This window comes from Musa acuminata, chromosome BXJ1-9 (assembly GCF_036884655.1).
Source record: "Musa acuminata AAA Group cultivar baxijiao chromosome BXJ1-9, Cavendish_Baxijiao_AAA, whole genome shotgun sequence".
Lineage (NCBI taxonomy): Eukaryota > Viridiplantae > Streptophyta > Magnoliopsida > Zingiberales > Musaceae > Musa > Musa acuminata.
In genome coordinates, this window is record NC_088335.1 from 1717968 (window position 1) to 1732716 (window position 14749).

Below are 14749 nucleotides of genomic sequence, written 5' to 3' on the forward strand. Positions count from 1 at the left end.
ATCACAGAGCGAAGTGGATAGAGACGTAGAACAGTGGATAAATTGATTTTTATAACAGCAAGACAGTTATGTTCGGAATCAATTACATGGATTTTCTTTTTGTTATTACTCGTGTTAACGAATTTTTACGACGTTAACAAGGTATAGAACGACTCGATCTAACCTCATATGTATAAGATTATCCATATAGATGTTCCGATGGTGGAAGCGACCATCGAGTTGAGTTGAATTTGAGCCTTGTCTCTCGAGTGCAATCTTCTTCCTTGACGAGTGATATCCTTCTTTGTCGTCGGGCGCCTACACATAGGCTTGAGGTTGGGAGAGGGATTTTCTAACTCGACCTCTTCGAAGGTTAAGTTAGTATTGAGTGAAGTAAAAAGGAGTTACATGCTCAAAGTTCTTCTTCACAAGAGGTTAGCTTTTATACTTACGAATGAGGGTCGATCATATGTGATCTTTTAATGATGATTAATTCTTCGGGAAATCAACTTGTACCTCCCATGCGAGCATCGACCGACCTGCATGGATCCACACCGTGCAACATCGTTCCGAACTTTCCGAAATGGTTTTGTGCTATGCGATGTCGTCTCGTACAACATTGCACAGGAACAGACGATCATCCCATCAAGTCCGAGGTGTCACGTTGACACAATGCACCATATCAATCTTGAGGCTCTGCATTGGCGTTGACATGGTTGCTGACTGTTATCGTGAGAGTGGTACCAAAATATGCTATCAACTCTATCTAAAAATAATTTTTTTAATAAAATTAGGAACATTGGAACTGTTATGTATAATCTAGTAAGATTTTTGATGTTTCCACTTCTCGCAACACTCTTTGACTAGAATCTTGGTATTGGAATTGATGGCCAATTGATGTGATACGGTAAAGCCTACATGGCTGGTAAGTGCACTATCATGTTGAAGTTAATTTGAGATCTGATCCGAGGGCCAAAAACAAAAACAAAAAAAACTCAATGAGATGCTTTTATTTTATAAAGAAAAAAGAGAGAGGAATATTCTTTGAATAAGAAGTAATCCAAAGAATAATTTTGTGTGAGATGCCTCATTTGTTAGGACTGCATTGGGCACGTAAGTGGCTTTGCTCGATTGTGACACGTCCAATGTGAGGAGATGCTTGAGAGTCTTCTTCGTTTTAGCGTAGAGACTGTGTGGAGCATGTCAAACGCTCTTGCCTGGTCAACAAGCAATAATATATAATTAGTCTTATCATAAGTGTAATGATATCAAGTAGGCTTAGTCATGCTATCGACTCAGCCATAAGTCGTGCCCATTTAAATTCTAACCAAACTTGAAGCCAATTAAATGATAATTCAACGCTTAATTGAGTCATAGGTATTAACTTAATAATATAGCGACGAGTAGGGTAATAAAAGATTTCTTTCTACCAATTATTACTTGGATACTTAAAATCGATCAAGTATTTAATTTGAACTCAGATCCAAAACCGATCCAAGTGTAATCAAACTCGAATTAAACGACTCGATGCGATATACAACACATATTAAAGAATGCCCAATTTGAATACATTTTGGCATAAAGTGTTCCTAAATTCGAGATGAAAAAACTATACAATACAATTTATATTAAATAACAAAAATCTCCTAATGCATATTATACTTTGAGATCGACTATACAAGAGATCGACAATATGAATCACTTGTCATCATTGAAATATATAAAAATTATATATTTAATTAAGTTAAACTATTTATTTATAGTTTTTAGTATAATTTTTGTTAAGAGTCTTTCGAGTTCTTTTTATGTTTTTTTACATTAATTATAAATATTGTAGTAGACATTTATATATTTATAGGAAACTTATAAATTTTTCTTATGTTTATTAATTATTTCTCTCTTTATGATTTTTTTTATATTTTACGTCGAACGTAAGGACTCAATAACTTTTAAGGAAATTATTTTTGGCCCCAACAAAACAAGTAATAATGTAATGTAGGAAAATAAGTAATTTTAACATTCTGATAACAAAATAAATAATCATGTAAATGAAGGAAAACAACTAATTCTAACATTTTGACCCATCACAGTAACCTGTGATTACAATTCCATCACTGATTCATTTCCATCAATGAGTGCCTTCCTCCCACACAATCACCATAATTAATTGCTACGTGTGCCCAAATGGCAGATGCGCTGTACCTTCGTGTCAGAAAAAGCAAGTGCTCTCTAAACAACTTCCTAAAATTTACTTCTTCCCCGAATCCTCACCCGCTTCGTGATTTCGCGTGTTGTGGGTCCATGGGTTGGACCCACCTTGTCCCGTTCACTAATCGCTGTAGCAAGAGAGGTAAGAGAGTGCGTTGATCCCGAAGAGGTTGGAAAAGTATTGATCTATGCATCCGTACGAGATGGCCACTTCAGTTGTATTTTGGTAAATCAGACAGAGTTCGTTCCTATTTATCAGATAGGTCTAACGGCTGACGTTGACGGAGTTATCATGTCATCCTCTATTATCATTCCGATCATGATCGAGCGGCCAGAAGCAGGCCTCCGTTTACGTGACCGACGCTTCTGTTTTTTGTCTCCCCAAACTACCCTTCTTCCCGATTCATTAAATGACTATATTGCCCATGTAATGATACTCTCTATCTACCGTCCGATCTGCACGGGAAGGACGTGATATGGCCAACATATGCATAAAAAGTCGAGCTGGATAAGGGTATTTGAGTAATTATACATTTAAGAGGTACGGCGGCCTTTATTTTGGGCGCGGGAAATCTCCGTCAACAAAACGTACTCGACTGCGACGGAATGCATCGACATTAGCGAACGAAGCAGAAAACCCCCCACAAACATCCCCCCTTCTCTCTCGCTCTGACTCGCTTCACGAGAAGTCTTCTCCTCGGGTAATACTTATTTTCTCGGGCATCATTATTCCTCGTGAACGTCGATGCTTATATATTATTTTGGTTTGATCCAGTTTTTCATCTGTTTTTCTTGTGTTTTCGGGTAAAAGAAGGTGTTTTTTGAGTTGTTTTTGGCACAGGATAGGATCTGCCCTTGCATGTATTCGTCTCGAACTCGTCGACGAAGCAGTGAAATTATTATCATCTCTCGTTTTGTTGTTGATACAGATTATAACTTTTTGTTGATTTGTGCACGTTTGTGCTGTGATTGTGAATCGATTGAGTTGGATTATATCTTCGATTTTTGTGCGGGCGTCAATTATTAGGATTTCAGAGAACTAATATATATATTTGTTATGCTGTTTAGTGCAAGTTTAATGCCTATCGTACACTACATTGGATCGCGAAAATTATTTTCCTTTCTAGATTTACAAGAGAAAATTCTACATTTTCTAGTAAAGGGAAGTGATAGATTATATTCTTAAACAAAAAAGAAAAAAAAACCCTTTTTTCCAGCTGTGACTTTGCGAGTTGTTATTCTTTTATGATTTTGTTTGTTTTGTGATGATATTTGTTGATAAGAATGACTGCTTGCTTTGTAAGATAAATATAAGTGCTTCGATCCATCTTGAAGATCTAAAAATCACTGAGATATTCAATTAGGAAAATTCTGATTTTGTTTTAGGTGGTGATATATCATATCCACTCTCTTTCTTTGTCTCGCCGTTTTAGCTTCTCTAAAACAAAAAAAAAAAATTTTGATCTTACACGGGAGATCTTGAACCAAGAAAATGCATGGCACACTATTTCTTCCGCTTTCATGTCATGTTCAGAGTTATTGCATCCAGCTCGAAACTTGTAAGCATCTGTGCTTTGCCCATCTAATACTGAATAAGAAAGTTGACACACTAATCTGGTTTTTTTATCCGTGCTACCTAAAGAGAATAGTTTTTACCTTCGTTTATTTGTCTTTAATGTGCTTAATGTAGGTGGGTCTAGAAATTTTTTTGATTAGATTTGTATAAAAGATTTTTAGGCATATTTCGTATGAAAACCTGTTATCTGAAGTATAGTCCTCTGATAACAAAATAGTCAAATTCAAGAGCTTTGCAAGTTCAAATGTATATTTCACGATAGCCGACCATCCTTTCAAGTTGTTTGTGGGATTCAGAAATGGTGGAATAGAAGAGCTCCATCTGGTCACTTTGTTACTTTCGATAAAACAGCTAGTGGTTACTAAAATTTTGTTTTCAATCAGTCTCATGATCTTTCCATGTACATATTATTTGTTTCTGACTTCATTTGTGGTCAATTGGTTTTTATTCTTATTTCCTGTTGTACTTTGTCTCACTGGCTTTCCCACTTCTTTGTATTCCATTCATACTGATGGTCTTGGTATCCAGCAAGCAGGTAACTTGTCATTATTATTGACTCAATAATAGTTCTTTCTTGCTTGATTGATATGTTGGAACCCAAAGTGGGAAACCTAATTTCCCTTTAGTCCAACATTAGTTATTGAGCACTACTCTCCCCGGTGTATTAACCAAACCACATAGGGATATGGCGGAAGAAAAAAGTTAATTTTATTTTTCTGAAAATTTAAATTTATTTCTTGTTGGTGCATGGATCGTCTTCAACATCCCCACATTCATGCATGCAACCGAACGACTCCCGGTCGTATCTTGCGGCGGATTTCTCGATTTCAACCCTCACGAGGGTTCAGAAATAGCCTTAGGACAGTGTATAATGTGCTTCCGAGTTTAATTCGTAAACTTCCTTTTAGTCCTTTTATTTTAATTATGTTAGATTATTATTTCTGCTCTAAAATGATATAGTTGAATGCCACTGTTTGCAATAGTGAGCTTCCACATTCCCACCTTGTAACAAATTCCTGATAGTAAGACATTAAGGTATTGTCAACAGATGCATTTATTGTGAATTTACCTATCTATTCCTGCAGTTTCTTAAGTGGATATGAACGTATTAGCTAATAGCAAACTTTAGTGGCCAAGCTTTTTGTAAATGCAAGCTATACTTCCACAAAGTGATATTTGAATGGAACTATTTCCAAAGTGATTATATGCTGGCATATGTTTGACTTAATTAAGATTCTTCTGCTAAAGTTAACCAGCTAAATGTCTGTTAGGTGCAATTTAAGTTCTAATATGGCTAATTATAAGTGAACTTAATTTCACCAGATCTGGAAGTTAGTAGCCTACGGAACTGCAAATCTTCCAATTTGGTTTAACTAACCTTTTGCTGCAGACCGTTTTATACTTTTTTTTTCCAAATATGTATAATGTCATCTGCTTTCATGCAACCGCATCTTATGTTCTTTTTGTATTTTTCTCTAATCCATGATTCGTTTAGTTTCCATTAGATTTTCTGTCTTAATTGGCCAATTGGTATTATTTAATTTAAATTTCTTCCTCTTCTGCTTCATGAATTGTTCATTTATCATTATGCCGAAATCTTGGACACTGAATTTGCAGAAAATGGGATTGACCAGCAGAAATCGATCTTTTCAACAAACAAAGGAGGATTCACCTGGAACAAAGTCAGCACCAAAGACTAGTAATACACATAATCAGTCAAAAAATGATTTGAGAGTCAAGGAGGCAGCCTTGGATCAAGCTCATCAAAACAATATCAGAGCTCGATCTTCTAAAAAAATGACCAGTCTCACCAATAATAATAAAAAAAGGGGATGCATCAGTACAGATCCATCTTCTCAACGAAGAAAGGAGGTGTCACCTAGACTGAAGGCAGTAGCAAAGGATGGTTGTAACTATAACCACTCAAAAAATAAAAGCAGACTTAAAGAGGTATCTGGCTTGGATCAGGCTCACCTGCAGAAAACTGCCTCTAATTTTCCGGGACCGGAATTAAAAGGCATTGATGTTGAGGATCAGATTAGCTTTATTGACAGATTGTCTGAGGATAGTGACTATATGTGGTTAAATTCAGATAGTTTGTCATCTTCACTGCTAAGCTCAGATGACTCACAAGATGTTTGGGATTTTGATTGCATGAATCTACGTCTGCAAGTTCAGTTCTCTCCAATGTCATCTTTATCTGGAAGCTCTGATGTTTCTTTATTAGATAAGGGCAATGGGTTTTATGCTTCTGATGAGTCAAAGTCTAGTCACAGAAGTGAAACATCCTTAACTCTTAGCAGAGCATCAAGTTCCACAGGGAAAGATGTGGAGGAACTCATACAACAAGGAACATTTGGAAATGATTATTCGGTTTCCCATTCAGAGAGGCCCAGTTGTTACAGGACACTATTTGAGGACCCATCAACCAGTAACAGCTCATGTGCATTGCCTACTACATATGTAGACACACCATCATGGGATTTTAATAGAACTGGCATATGGGTCTCCTCATTGGATCTTGATAATGAAGACTCTGAATTGATATCTGACAGAGGCGAAGAGTTTGACATATTTGGCTCTGATTTTCCCAGCCCTTCTTTTGGTGCTATGCGACTTCGACAAATTCAGTCCCCCAGTTCTACTTCTCTTAAATCTGTTGGTCAGGGAGGTAAAGTTCAGAGCCTTGATAGTGATTCAGATGAAGCTCTTTATTGGCCATTTGACCACAGCTTGTACAGCAACCTGGATGTTGAGAAATTCCTATGCATGTCACCTCGTAAAGGTGAAAGCAATGTTGGCATTGCAGGATTTCATGGGTCAAAATTAACTAGTTTTAGGCTCCCAGAGAGCAACCCACAAGCCACTAGGAAGGATGCTCAAAGACATGGAAGGGCTTCACCCAGTTTGACACCAAAGTCTGTTAAACTTGGATGTGAAACAGATGGGGTTGTGGGCTATGGTGCTCAGAAAACTGTTTTGCATCCTTCAAGGCACAGAAGATCAAATACAGCTTCTTCCCATCAGCATCTTTGCAATACCTCCAAGATACGAGGACGCCCTCAGATAAAGTAAGATGCATAGAGACATGATAGTTGTAGCAGTGAGATGTTAACTCGACCTTTGGAGGTGCTTGATTTATGTGATTTGGTCTTACAAAAAATTTGAATTGGAATTATAGTGTTGGGTGGAATGAGTTTGATGTCCATGAAGGGATGCCAATTTTGCATAACAGTTTACTCGTTATTTGTCTTCTTATGAGTTTGATGCATTACATTTGGCTTTGCGACAACAAGCTTATTCTGATAGATGTTTCACAAAGCATGTTGAAGCACCTGAAGACTGCCTATTTGAACAGCAGCAGTCATTTGAATACTCATCAACTTAGGGTTAGTAGTGCATTAGAGGCGTACAGGTACAGTATCTGAGATGAGTACTCATCAACTTAGGGTTAGGTTTTCAGAAAAAAAGACATCGATCAATATCATGCTTAGTCAGTACTCATCTCTTGGGAGAAGAGTTTTGTATTACTTAAATCATTGGTACTTCCCATGTCCATTATATGACACTGAGCACGAGTTTGATGTTCATCTTGAAGGAAGTGCATCATCTGAAACAGTAGATATTTCTTCACTTGATGTTCATTTTGAAGGAGAGCATCATCTGAAATAGTAGAAATTTCTTCAGTCTATGGTTATTAGTTAGAAAGGCAGTGCATGTATGCTCATTGTTCTCAGGTGAGATGTATCTCTCTTCTATCTAGCACAGCAGATGCCCTCCACAAAATGTCTTATTTTGTAGAGACTGGCATAGACTAACATGAAATTCGGTTTACAAACTGTCGCTATAATCTGTATATGGAGTGTAAATATAAGCCAATTTTCCTCTGTGATTGCTTAGCAACATTGCAGGATCATGTTTCTTTATCTTCAATTCATATGCTCGATGTGTGAAGAGTTGTCTCTCAAAATTTGGACAACGCATTTGGCATCAACTGTTACAGGTATGAGTTAATACCTTTCTAAAATGCATGGTAAAGAGTTCTCAACAAGGTTTGATTGTTTCATTGAAAATTTTACTGTACCTGATACAACTGGCTATGAATTATCAGAAATCCAAGTATTTGCTTAAATTTTATTTGTACTTGTTAGATTAGTCATTGACATGCGAACACTATCTTGAATTTTATGTGGTTAGCTTAAGTTGCAGCCAAAATGGCTTCAAAACACTATCTTTTATATGTTCTTCTTGAGTTTGAATTCAAGCTGCAATGATCCCAGCCTATAATCTGTGCTTTACAGCTTCTTGAGCATATCTTGAGATTTTGAATATATATTTTCTTCTTTCTCTCTTTTTACTGATTTGAGTCTAGTCTAAATCAAACATAACTACTGCCTAAATCCTATTGGTGCTGGTTTGTTGCAAGTCTTGGCTCCTTAGCTATCCAAAATAAACTTGATTCCAAATATTTTTTTATTTGACCCAAAATATTTCTAAAAATAAAAATGTCCATTACCATGTTGGTGTGATCTACAAGATATCATTTAATTTAGCTAGTAAGGATCTTGATGTATCCCACATTCCTTTCTGAAATAAAAAAATTCAATTTTAATTAGTTTGATTGCATAATTTTGGTGATTGAACTATATTTTTTCTTACTTATTTACCATCAATATTCCTCCAAGCTCTAACTAACATATTTGCATCTTAACTAATGTATCTCATCTCCAAAATTTTGCTCCTTATTTGAGCATCTAAAAACTAATGTATTATTCAACACTTCAAGACTACACCATAATTATTTTTCCATTGGGATTGATTTCCACAATATAACTGAGTTCAGCTATCCACTGCCTGCGCCCGCACAAAGTCAACTTGAACGACTTTTGCGGTGTAAACTCGCCACCCAAGTCATGCCCGTCTTTCCGACCACGGCCATCGGCTGCGAGGACCCCACAAGGGTAGGGAGGTAAATGCAAGGGTAGGCGGACCAGGAAAAGTACGGCGTCGAGGCAATTATTTAATTGGTGGCGCACGTGACCGGACGTTTTTGACCTCCTCGTAACTAAATCGTATTAAACCAGCAGATTAATCGCTTAATTAACTATACAAACTAAATAATTAATTCAATTAATCGCCGTCCATCTACTTCGACGCGGACTTCGTACGTGCGTTTAGTCGTCACGAAACACTACAAGAGATAATTAATCTGATAGGGGTATATTGGGAATCACAAAATTAAGGGGTATTATCGGAATACCAAGAATGCCCTTCATGAATCTGTTCTCTCCTCCCCCCTCGCTCCTTTCTCTCGCTCTCGACAGACGTGGTTGTGCTCATTTGACTTCGATCTCGATCTCATGGCGGATTTGGTGGGACGGGATTGGCTTCTTTGCTGAAGCTGCTGCCGTCTCTCTCGTTGGCGTCTTTAATTGACACCCCCGAGCAGTTGGGATCCCCGATTTCCTGACGTCTGCTGCTGATCAAGGTACCCTTTTTGATTCTTGTTCTTCTCAGAGTCCGGAAGATCCTTTGCGTTGAAAGACTGGTTTTTGTGTGTGAAAGATGTGTTTTCTCGATCTTTTTAGGAAAATTCGTGCTAGGTACCAGCGTTCTCGTTTGTGCGGTGAGAATCGAGTTGATCTTGAAGCTTTTTCTTTTTCTTGATCCGTGTTTATTGTGGAAATGAAGGTTCATAAGTAGTGCTTTTTAGCGTGTGCTTTGATCCACTTTTGATGCATCTGATGGCATTGGCAGTGCCGCTAGTAGATCTTAAGAGAGATAAGGGCAAATGAGGGCACCGTCGCTTCTTGCGCAATGCTTGCCGGCGTTGGTGCCCCATGACAAGGCCAGTCAGGCTGGTGTTTCCATGGTCTCCGAAAGGGATTTGCATCTTCCCTCACCAGCTGTCGAGATTCTTCCTTCCAAGGTATTTTATTCTTTAACTACCTAAGACAATCTCCTTGGCTATTTTAGTGACAAGTACTAGTCGGTATGCTTGATGGATGTGTTTGATTTGCGAATTTTCTTTTTGTCCACAGAGTTGCAATTTGGGAATTTTTTTCTGCTATGTGCATGAATGTGTCTTATCAGATACAATTTTGTTCATATTTTGTTCCTGCGATGGATGATTCATTTGTTTTTTGAGTTTATGAACCAGTCCCCATTTCTTCCATGTTTTACAGAATGCTCATCCGTACAAATATGCTGGAGAAAATGTTGATCTTCAAGGACTCAAAATTTTTAAGGTATATGCAACAATTTGCTATTGCTTATGCAGAAATTTCTAGTTTAATCTCAAGGACCAGACTGTGAACGAATTTTTGCCTTCCATTCCAAAACGAATCTGGCAAACTTGTTCTGCTTTGATGGAATACGCTGTGTGCTACGTTCATCTTGCTTCAACTTATATGTACCCGTTTGTCTTATTCGTGGACCAGGGAAGGGTTAGTGTGTCTGACATGATTGGGTTTTCGAATTCAGAGATGGCATCATCCAAATCTGATGGTGAGTGCACAAGTGTTAAGAACTTTTTGTGTAGTTTGTCGGGTGAATTAAATTATCTTGCCAAAAGAAAAACTTTTTTCAAGTTTACCTTGCGTTATTGCAGGGTTTCTGAAATGTTGGGAGAGTTCAACTGATCTTGTAAGCATTCTCAAGCTTGAGATTCGTGATGGCCAGCTGACTTTTAGAGGCAAAAGGATCCTAGAGGTAACTACATGTTGCAGTCTCTGGCATTTCATTTTCAATTGGTCAGCTCTTACTCTTAATGTCTTTAACTTTTTCTTTCTTGGAGTCCATTGGCTTAATAGTATGTCATATATTGTATTCAATTGAAGCTGATTAAGTTAAAAATGTTGTCTCAAGCTACACCAAAATGTTTTACCAAGCTTCAATGATTCTTCTTCACAATTTTTTTTTTTTTTTGAAAGGGCTCAGTCCCTCTTTTATAGTTTTCATTCTTTAACCTTCTCGTTGTCAATAGCTTAATCCTTTTATGACTCTCCAAGTTAACTCTCCAATGTTCTCTAGATGTCCGCATCTTTCCTAGTATTGTCTTTATTGCTCTCATTTTTCTTGGGCATGACTGTAGGCTGTAGCATCTCTATTGTTTTCCAGTTTCCGTTACTACCTCTCTGTGGCTTCATTTGCTACCCTTAGGCCTATAATTACCTACATTTATTTGCATGGGATTTCAATTGCATGTCCTTTTGATTCTCTTTGCCTCCCTTATCTTATCATGCTAAGCATAAATATGTCTATCTTCTATATCCTATTTCAAACTAGTATTGTGGAAACCATATTCATAATCTGGGTGAGGGCAAAAGGACACCAATAAAAGGCCTTGGAACAACAGATAATGCATAAATGCACTATCTGTTGTATTGTGGAAACCATATTCAGAATCTGAGTGAGCGTTGGTTCAAAAGGACACCGATAAAAAAGCCTTGGAACAACAGACAGTGCATTAAATGCTTGCTATTGGTAGTCAGGCCAAATTTATCCCCTTATTTCTCACAAATCAGACTGCACCAGCTATGCTGTGGCTACTTTCCTGTCTCATGTCATAATTCTTATCCTATCATTAGAACTTGCATGTAGGCTTGCTAACTAATTAAATGAGCAGGTACGAGTTCTTCATTGCATGTTTGACTAGATGATTCTTTTGGGACACATGTGACTGTTCCTTCTGAACCTGCATTCTTTTTTTTCTTTACTTGATGATTGCGCATTGAAGTTTATTTACATATAACTCATACCTTGAATTAATCTAATGCTGAACATTATATTGTTAAAAGTCATCTCATCTCTCTGTCATCCCAATGCTAGCAACATTATCATATCATTTTGAGTGTTTTCCCAATATTTGATGTAATCTTCATTTGTTCTCTTCCTCCTGTGCTGCATCTGCGGATTATTGACTGGAGAGAGGAATTATGCTTCTATCCCACTTGTTTTTGCAGAGGGAACTGTAGCACTAAAACTGGTGGTACAACTGGTTTAATTAAAAGAAATATTAAAATCAACATGATGATCTTATGAATCTTCCTTTTGCGACCAAGTGAATTTTGTGGATTTCACTCCTGGTCAATGAGGAGCATATGCTAAAACTTGTTTTCTCTTTGGTTATATGATCAGTTCCTTTGTTCATTGGTACTGAGGAAATTTGGTCATTTTCAAACCAGTGATCTGAAGTCAAGAAATATTATTTTTGGTTGTATTTAAGGTTTTCCTATATGATTCTATAAAACCACCATGTTCTTACTGTTCAAATTGGAAAAATTCCTACTTAAATGTGGCTATATGTACTTGCAACTAAAGTTTTACTTTTGTTAAGACCATCTGTACCTACAGCACTTCTTGCTTTCTGATTTTTATGAATGTTTCTCTTGCCAGCGAGACACTCCTTGCTTGCCGCATTTTTTAATTTTTATCCTCTTTCCGTTGATATTCTGGATGTACCTTGTATTTCTGTCTTGTCTTTTACTTTCTGTTCCTCATTTTAAATCTCACCTACATTCTATCACAAGTTAAATGTTATTGACTTTATTCATTAGTAGAGGAATCCAGGATATTTGACTGTTCTTTTCCTACTGAAAAAACAATATATTTGTTCTAATTTTTTGTTAACAATTCCTGCAGCTTGGTTGTGGTTATGGCATAGCTGGGACTTTTGCTTGTCTGAAGGTATTTATCTATTTTTGTATGACGAAGATACTCAAATTCGACATAAACTCATGGAGCAACTGTATCTTGCTAAGTTTTAACTGTTTTAAATTATGATCCAAAACAATATCATCCTTCATCATGTTATATCAAGCCGAATTTTTCTCATGCAAACTTGTCACAGGGTGCTTCCACAGTTCATTTCCATGATCTGAATGCTGAAACTATAAGATGCACAACCATACCCAATGTCCTTGCAAATCTTGAGCAGGCTAGGGACAAGCAGAGCCGCCAACCGGAGAGTCCTCTCACTCCATCTCGACAGCAGTTAACTTCTGATGTCCACTTCTATGCTGGGGACTGGGAGGAGCTCCCCACTGTCCTATCTGTGGTGAGGGTGGATGATTTCGAGTTGGCACAAGGGGCTAACCTCAGCTTCTCTGAAGATGACTATCTGGATGCATGTAGCAGTCAGGAGGGAAGTGCAATTGCTCATGAAACTTGCTCGAGACGGTCAAGGAAGCTCTCTGGAAGCCGGGCCTGGGAAAGGGCAAGCGAGACAGACCCAGGAGATGGTGGCTATGATGTTATTTTGGTTACTGAGATCCCTCACTCGGTCAACTCCTTGAAGAAGCTATATGCCCTCATAACAAAGGTTTGTTGGACTTTTCTTCTCTTTATTCTTTAAATTGGTTGTTGATATCAGAAGTTCATGAGATTCCTGGAACCGATATCATGAGAAACTTGGTAAACTAGCCACTCTCCTTTGGATCATTTCAATCTTATTTATAATTCATGCACAATTCTAGATCTGCTTTCATTACCTCCAGTAGACTCTGAGCCTTCTCCTTTATGCAGAATCTGGCAAGTATGTTGTGCATGGTCATCTCATGTTGACTGCAGATGCAATTGTCTGATTCATCTAAGTTATTATATATATCTCTACTGACTGCATACTAGAATGCGAAGCCTGAAAGTTAATCTTTGCTTTTTATTTGTCATTTTGGCTGTTATGTCATTGTTACATCATAGAGGGGGTGTGTAGCCAATACAAATCATGAAATGACGGAAGCCTTAACTTGAATGATGCCACTGTTGGTAGAATCTCAATTAGCTTAGTTTTAGTTTGATAATATTACAGATATTTACCTTGATATAATGGCCAGGAATCCAGGAAGCATCAACATCCCATCTAATCATGAATCCATCTATATTATAAAAATAATGATATATAAGTAGAATAAGTTCTCTAAAGTAGTAGTCATGATGTATAACTCTCAGTATCTTAGGCATTTCTTTTTTCTCTAATGATAGTTTTAGAGATCGAATACATATCTGACAAGTTCAATATTCGATACAAATACAAAAGTAATTTGAAATATGTGTTCCATTGTCGACATTTGGCAACTGTAACTGACTGGATTCTTTTATTCAGTGTCTGCGACCGCCATATGGAGTGTTGTATTTGGCTGTGAAGAAAAGCTTTATAGGTTCCAATGGTGTAGCACGACAACTAAGAGCTATGGTGGATGAGGAGGGTATTTTTGGCATCCATGTTGTTACTGAAGTGTCGGACAGGGAGATATGGAAATTCTTTTTCAAGTGAACATATTTAATGAGAGAAGATGTTGTTCTCGTAGTTGCAATCTCGTTAGCTTGGTGTCATGATGTACATCTCAAATGTTAAATTTTTTATTTTATTTTCTAAATAAGGTTTGGAAATATTGGATCCATGAGCTTGCTGAAAGGCTGTGAGTGTTATCATTTTGTAGATGATATGTATTACCAGGATTTGTCTTTCCAAGTTCAGTTTATGTAGACCTCTTTTCTGTACCGTCTGGTGAATTTGATGTATCAAGCGATATGTTATGCGTACACCGGGATTTGTTTCTTAAGTTCGATTTATGTACTCACAGACTTCTTTTCCATATCTGTCTGATGAACTTTGTGTCCACTCGTTATATAGGTATAAGAAGACACATAGCATGGTTATGTTTTTGTATAGTTGATTTGAAATTAAAGATGAGATGTGCCTACGCATGCTGTTTCCAGTGGTTATGTTGTTGAGTAATTGATTTATGATTTGCGTTCTCTTTTCTGTGTTGTCTGATGAATTTTATGTATGGAAGTGATGTGTTTATCTATATTTGTTTGCTATGTTCGATTCATCTACGAACGAGACAGTATATTGAAACCATAACAATTTCCACCATAACAATTTCCCAATAAAGTTCGAAAAAGATCAGTATACGATATCATCGGTTTATCTAATGAATTTATGATCAGGACAACCAATTCTGTGAGGATTCAACAAATTTG

At 37.2% G+C, this 14749-nt stretch overlaps 1 protein-coding gene across 3 annotated transcripts; it reads left to right on the forward strand.

The window, feature by feature from the left end:
• Positions 1 to 9069: 9069 nt before the first annotated feature.
• On the forward strand, positions 9070 to 14325 carry LOC135592368 (uncharacterized). 3 transcript variants are annotated; one of them, XM_065081782.1, is made up of 9 exons: positions 9070 to 9251; positions 9352 to 9389; positions 9521 to 9692; positions 9949 to 10011; positions 10204 to 10270; positions 10374 to 10474; positions 12407 to 12451; positions 12615 to 13085; positions 13866 to 14325. In XM_065081782.1, exons 3-9 carry the CDS (start codon positions 9555 to 9557, stop codon positions 14034 to 14036), a joined length of 1056 nt encoding a protein of 351 aa, XP_064937854.1. In that variant the 5' UTR covers positions 9070 to 9251; positions 9352 to 9389; positions 9521 to 9554; the 3' UTR covers positions 14037 to 14325. The 3 variants fall into 3 exon arrangements, with proteins under 3 accessions (XP_064937854.1, XP_064937855.1, XP_064937853.1); XM_065081783.1 differs by lacking the exon at positions 9352 to 9389 and having other exon boundaries at positions 12702 to 13085; XM_065081781.1 differs by lacking the exon at positions 9352 to 9389 and having other exon boundaries at positions 9071 to 9251.
• Positions 14326 to 14749: the final 424 nt, after the last annotated feature.

Bases quoted from the DNA above. Each gene is read 5' to 3' on its own strand.
- LOC135592368 (XM_065081782.1), top strand. From the start codon at position 9,555: ATGAGGGCACCGTCGCTTCTTGCGCAATGCTTGCCGGCGTTGGTGCCC. The intron at 9,693-9,948 runs GTATTTTATTCT...CATGTTTTACAG, and splicing joins TCGAGATTCTTCCTTCCAAG to AATGCTCATCCGTACAAATA. The intron at 10,012-10,203 runs GTATATGCAACA...TTCGTGGACCAG, and splicing joins AAGGACTCAAAATTTTTAAG to GGAAGGGTTAGTGTGTCTGA.